Source organism: Triticum aestivum, chromosome 3A (assembly GCF_018294505.1).
Source record: "Triticum aestivum cultivar Chinese Spring chromosome 3A, IWGSC CS RefSeq v2.1, whole genome shotgun sequence".
Taxonomy (NCBI): domain Eukaryota; kingdom Viridiplantae; phylum Streptophyta; class Magnoliopsida; order Poales; family Poaceae; genus Triticum; species Triticum aestivum.
The window spans coordinates 17,528,645-17,535,311 of record NC_057800.1 but is presented as its reverse complement, the minus strand read 5'-3'; the positions used below and the strand labels follow the sequence as shown (position 1 = coordinate 17,535,311).

Genomic DNA, 6,667 nt, shown 5'->3' with positions numbered 1-6,667 from the left:
TAGCGAGAGTCACGACCGTGCCTTTCAGAAACGAAAAAAATGTGTTTTCTGTTTTTTTTTATTTCACGAGAGTCACAGTTTTGCTTCCGCAAAAGATAGGTTGTGCTTTCGCGAGAGTCACGGTCGTGCCTCTCGGAAAGGGAAAAACAAAATGCGTTTTCTGTTTTTTTTCTTTCGCGAGAGTCACGTTTTTGCTTCCGCTAGAGGCAAGGTTGTGCTTTCGCAAGAGTCACGGTTTTGCTTCCGCGAGAGTCACGGTTTTGCTTCCGCGAGAGGCACGGTTGTGCTTTCGCGAGAGTCATGGTTTTGCTTCCGCGAGAGGCACGGTTGTGCTTCCGCGAGAGGCACGGTTGTGTTTTCGCGAGAGTCACGGCCGTGCTTCTTAGAAAGGGAAAAAATACGTATTTTCTGTTTTTTTTCACGAGAGTCACGGTTTTGCTTCCGCGAGAGACACGGTTGTGCTTTCGCAGAAACGAAAAAAAAAACACATTTTCTTTTTTTTTTCTTCCACGAGAGTCACGGTTTTGCTTGCAGGAGAGGCATGGTGTGCTTTCGCGAGAGTCACGGCCGTGCCTCTCAGAAACGGAAAAAAATACGTTTTTTGTTTTTTCCTTCCACGAGAGTCACGGTTTTGCTTCCAGGAGAGGCACGGACGTGATTTCGCGAGAGGCACGGGCATGCCTCTTTCGGAAAGGGAAAAAAACCGCGCTCTTGATTTTGGTTTTTTCGTCCGGTTTTTTCATGGAAAAAGTTTCGTCAAAACCTATCAACATGGGATCTAGTTTTGAAGATCTCGACGCGAGAAATCCAATAATAAAAACGGTTCAAGATTTGGACGCACGGTTTAAAAGACAAAACGTTTTGAATAAATGAATCTATGAAAAAAAAGAAAACTTTCAGGTTGCGACAAGTGGCGCGCTGCATGTACGCCACTTGTCGCGACCTGGAAAAGTGGAGTGTTCTTTGCAACAAGTATTCCTTAATTAATGATTTTGCTAATTCCCTGTCTCATCTTTTGTTTTGGCAACCTAAATTAGCATATTGTAATGATGGATTTGGACAAGGAAAACGATAGAGAGGGGGAAAACAAGTAGTCCGGACCGGCTGTAGGCCATGGCAAAAGGTGCGTCAGCCTAGGCCCATCTTAAATAAGGGCCATCTGCTGTGAGGCAGTGAACCATCTGCAGTGAGTCACGGTGACACGAAGGACCTCGGGTTACCTCGCACGCAACCTACCAGCAGCCCGATGAGTGGGCCCAACGCTTCAGAAGAGCAAGAGACACAGCTAGGTAAGCGCCAGCAGCGGTGAGAGTTAGAGCATCTCCAGCTGCGTCCCCAACAAATCCCTCCAGACAACTTTTCAGTTATTGGTGTCAAAAAATCGGCCCAGTCGCGTCTTCAAGGGCTCAATTTTCGCTGGCTCGAGTCGAAATTGGCGCCTATGGACCCAATCCAAACCTGACGCGCTGGGGGGCGCTGGGGGGTGCCGGGAGAATCGTGTTTGGCGCGAAAGAGCGCGGGCCCTCCTTGCCAGCGACTCGTCTCGCTTCTCGCCGCTTCATCGTCCTCATCGCCTCGTTTCCCACGGCGAATCAATGCCAAAGCTGCCGCGCGCTGCCGCGCCGGTCAGCCTCCGCCATTGATGCCTCTCACGGGCGGCGCAGTGAAAGCATAGAGTCTATATAAGCCGACCCCAGCGCGCGCCGGTGGCACGCACAGAGTCTCCACCGCCGACGCGCCCTATCTCCCCTTCCTCCCTCTCCCCTCACCGTCCCAGTTCGTAGAAATGGCCGAACAATTACCAGGCGACGGCGCGGCGGCGAACGGCTTCGGCCGCCGCCACCTTCACGAAAACGAAGCTCGGCTCCTCTACTGTCCAGGATTGTATGGTGTACTATCTTCAATTATTTCATCTGCCACAGCATGGTGCTCCATCATATACTAGATTAGATTACTCCCTGCCAAAATGGAAGAGATCGATTTAGACTAAGAGCACGGATTCGAGGTTTATTTCAGGCTTTTCTCTTAGTTAAATGAGCATTGAGAAAAGGATAATAGGATGTCGGTATAACATTTTGCGTGAGTCCTATCGAGGGCTCTACCACACCTCCGTCGACCACGCACGCGCTCTGCTCTGATTGTCGCACCGCACCGGCCCGCTTGCTGTTTTCTCTCTCGTTGGGGGCACGGGAGAATTCCTGTCGGTGCGGGCCACGTGAGGAGTCAAACGCCGGCAGCGCGTGTCAGAGCAAGTATAATAGAGCTGAGTCAGCCGGCTATAAGGATTAAACTAGTATTTCTATTTAGTTGAAGGAAAGAAAAAAGGAAAGAGCACGTGCTCCTAGGCATTTTGTGGGAATGAAAGGTGAGCCATATAATAAAAAAGTAGTACACTCTCTTAATCTACTATAGTACATGCCATTGGCTTGTACTCCCTCCGTTCGAAATTACTTGTCTTGAAAATGAATGTATGTAGAACTAAAATACATCTAGATACATCCATTTCTGCGACAAGTAATTTCAAAGGAAGGGAGTAGCTAGCAGCTGTTTATATTATTAACCATGCTCTCATGTCATGCTCTCATGTCAGTGGGAAAAGGCCACCGCCACATCACCACACCCCACCCACACGGTCGGTCACCGGAGCTCTCCCCGTTCCCATACCCCACGCGCTCCCCGCCATCCCCACTTCCACCAACCTACCTCCCCTGCTCCTCCTCTTCTACCTCTCTCTCTCCACGGAGTACATCCAGCCAGCCAGCCTCGCTCTCTCTCTCCCTCCTCCCTCGAGCGCCGACAGATCCCTGCGTGCCTGACGCTGCGAGCGCGCCTGGGATGGCGTCGACGACGGCGTACGCGCGGCCGTCCAAACTGCCGGGCGCCGGCCCGGGGGAGCGGAGGCCGGCGCCGCCGCGGCTCATCAGGGCCTTCCTCGCCTCCGGCGCCAAGATCGAGCCCAGGAAGCTCGGCGCCGGCCTGCTCGCCGGCTGCTGCCTCGCGCTCCTCACCTACGTCTCCCTCGCCAAGCTCTACGCCGTCTACTCCCCCGTCTTCGGTGCGCGCCCTCCGCCCCGATCCACCAATTACTCCGCTGTACTGCTACTGTACCACATTCGATCTAACAATTACTGCTGCTCTGCTGCCGATTCCGCCGCCAGCCACCACCTCGGCCCTGCTCCAGAACGCCCCGCCGTCCTCCTCCTCGGCGGCCCCGGGGGCCGTGGCCGCCCCGCGCCCGCCCGAAGAACCCGCATTTGCTGGCGGCAAGAACGGCAGCGCCGTGGATCGCGCCGATCTGACGGAGAAGGGCCCGGCGACGGCCGGCTCTCGAGAGCCCGGGGTGCCCGAGGCGGTCTCGAGGAAGGAGCACGCCGAGAAGGCGCCGGCGCCGGCGAACACCTCGGCACCAATGCCATGTAAGGGAATCTCTTCTTGAGCTCTTCTTTTTCTTAGTACCTTAGTAAATGGAAGGAAAGCATAGCAAAATTATCACTCCCAGGCAGGCAGGCAACCACTTTCAGAGCTTCTTCAATGCTCTGTACTCTGCAACCTGGGCAAAAATTGGTTGTGCCCACCACAATTGCCCACTTCAATTTTTCCCCGGATTAGTAGTTTTTAGAAAATGTGCTGGATCTTTGTATAGAAAAAGAAAATGTGCTAGATCCTTTTATAGAGAAAGAAATGTGCTTGCTAGATCTGCTGTGTTCTAAATGCGACTTATTTCCGAATTATTAGTTTTTAGAAATGTGCTACTCCGTCCGTCCCATAATATAAGATCTTATTATGGGACGGAGGGAGTAGATGTTTTTTATAGAAAAAGAAAATGTGCTAGATCTTTTATTTTATTGAGAAAGAAATGTGCTTGCTAGATCTGCTGCGTTCTAATGTAACTTTTTTCTGGATTAGTAGTTTTTAGAAATGTGCTAGATGGTTTTTATAGGAAAGCAGAGCAAAATTATCACTCCTAGGCAGGCACGCAGGCAACCTCTTTCGCAGATTTAATGCTCTGTGCTCTGCAATCTGGGCAAAAATTGGTTGCTCCCACCACTATTCCCACTTCAATTAGTAATTTTTTCCCCGGATTAGTAGTTTTGTTAGAAATGTGCTAGATCTTTGTATAGAAAAAGAAAATGTGCTAGATCTTTTTATACATTCAATGCTCTGTACTCCGCAATCTTGGCAAAAATTGGTTGCCCCCACCATAATGCCCACTTCAGTTAATTTTTTTCCAGATTAGTAGAGTAGTTTTTAGAAATGTGCTAGATCTTCTTATAAAAAAAGAAAATGTGCTAGATCTCTGTGTAGATAAAGAAATGTGCTTGCTAGATCTGCTGCGTTCTAATGCGACTTCTTTTCTCAGGATTAGTTGTTTTTAGGAATGTGCTAGATGTCTTTTATAGAAAAAGAAAATGTGCTAGATGTTATTTATAGAAAAAGAAAATGTGCTAGATCTTTTATTTTATTGAAAATGAGAATGTGCTAGATCTGCTGCGTTCTAATGTGACTTTTGATGGTGGATTCAGCTGATGGAGAAAGGAAGAGCAACAGCAGCAGCAATGTCGGCGCCGGTCCGATGAGCTGCGACGAAAATGGTGTGGACGAGGGGTTCCCCTACGCGCGGCCGGCGGTCTGCGAGCTGTCCGGCGACATCCGTGTCAGCCCCAGCCAGAAGACAATGTACCTCCTCAACCCGTCCGGCGGCGGCGGCTTCGACGAGAAGGGCGAGAAGCGGCTCCGGCCCTACGCCCGGAACGACGACTTCCTCCTGCCTGCCGTGGTGGAGGTGACTGTCAAGTCTGTCGCCTCCCCTGAGGCCGCGCCACAGTGCACGAAGCAGCATCGCGTCCCCGCGGTGGTGTTCTCCGTCGCCGGGTACACGGACAACTTCTTCCACGACAACACGGACGCGCTGATCCCGTTGTTCCTCACGACGGCGCACCTGAAAGGCGAGGTGCAGCTGCTGATCACCAACTACAAGCCGTGGTGGGTGCAGAAGTACACGCCGTTGCTGCGCAAGCTCTCCAACTACGACGTGATCAACTTCGACGCCGACGCCGACGTGCACTGCTTCTCCCGCGGGTACCTCGGCCTGTACCGCGACCGCGACCTCATCATCGCCCCTCACCCGACCCGCAACCCGCGCAACTACACCATGGTGGACTACACGCGCTTCCTCCGAGCCGCGTACGGGCTCCGCCGCGACCAGCCGGCGGTGCTCGGGGCGGAGCCCGGAATGCAGCCCCGGATGCTGATCATCTCGCGCACCGGCACGCGCAAGCTGCTGAACCAGGACGAGGTGGCCGCCGCCGCGTCGGAGCTCGGGTTCAACGTGACCGTGGCCGAGGCCGGCGACGACGTGCCGGCGTTCGCGGCCCTGGTGAACTCCGCCGACGTGCTTCTGGCCGTGCACGGCGCCGGGCTGACCAACCAGATCTTCCTGCCGACCAACGGGGTGGTGCTGCAGATCGTGCCGTGGGGGAACATGGACTGGATGGCGACCAACTTCTACGGGCAGCCGGCGCGGGACATGCAGCTCCGGTACGTGGAGTACTACATCGACGAGGAGGAGACGAGCCTCAAGGACAAGTACTCGAGGGATCACGTGGTGTTCAAGGACCCCAAGGCCCTCCACAAGCAGGGGTGGCAGGCGCTCGCCGACACCATCATGAAGCAGGACGTCAAGGTGAACATCACCAGGTTCCAGCCCTTCTTGCTCCAGGCCATGGACGAGCTACAGGAGTAGCTAGCAGGATCGTCTCCCCAGCCAGCCCAGGTAAACTCACATCACAGCCACCAAGCACTGCACAACAAGCAAACACAACAAGGAGAAATGCAGACTAATGTGATTCTAGGACTAGTTGCTACTGCTGCTGCTGCTGGAAAGGGTGATGATTTGAATCTGATCAAAAGTGGGGGCTTCAAAGTAGATGGTTGTTTCTGTCATGTTGAGGATTCAAAGAACCTGCCCTAGTGGATCGTCTTGTTGTGCAATTGTCCTTGCTACTGTAAATGGAAGGATCATGTATGCTTTCTCCAACACCCGGGAAAAAGCCACTACTGTGTTGCTAATGTCCTTGTCTCTATGAAAGAGTAGGAGCATCATGTTTGGGATGCGCGTAGTCAATTTTGGGAATCACTGTTGTGTCGAAGGTCGAGAAGTTTGGCTGAAATTTGGACAGTGGAAGGAAAGAACCAGTGGAATTGGTGAAATCTGCACACTGGAACCAATTGCGAATGTGGCGAGAATGATGATGGTTTACTGGTAGGCTGGATAGCTATGCCTTCTGTTAGTCCTCTATGTTTATTTTCATGTGAGGCTTTACCTTATCTGTTGTTGTTCAACTTTGTGGCTGTATGAACAAGGTCTTCTTCCCAAAAGGCTTAATGGCTTGTTATATATATGGTTTCTATGCAGATATGTTCTGTTACATTACATGCTATTAAAAGGGATGAGAAAAGTGGCCACAATATTTCCTGTCACTACAAAAATACTCTAGAACTGAAAAGATTTCCAGATTTCATATCTAATAGCGCTTGCTTTTTCTTTGTTAGTACGTACAACCATCAAAACCATGTGGTATTTTTTAGAAGAAAATTGGTATATAAATGTCAGTATCTACTAATACTAAATTTGACGAAATGGCACTTTTGTGAATCTGCAGTTGTG

At 51.4% G+C, this 6,667-nt stretch overlaps 1 protein-coding gene across 1 annotated transcript; it reads left to right on the top strand.

The window, feature by feature from the left end:
• Positions 1-2,640: 2,640 nt before the first annotated feature.
• On the top strand, positions 2,641-6,416 carry LOC123059890 (beta-1,2-xylosyltransferease XAX1). The gene is made up of 3 exons (XM_044482430.1): positions 2,641-3,055; positions 3,159-3,416; positions 4,524-6,416. Exons 1-3 carry the CDS (start codon positions 2,836-2,838, stop codon positions 5,741-5,743), a joined length of 1,698 nt encoding a protein of 565 aa, XP_044338365.1. The 5' UTR covers positions 2,641-2,835; the 3' UTR covers positions 5,744-6,416.
• Positions 6,417-6,667: the final 251 nt, after the last annotated feature.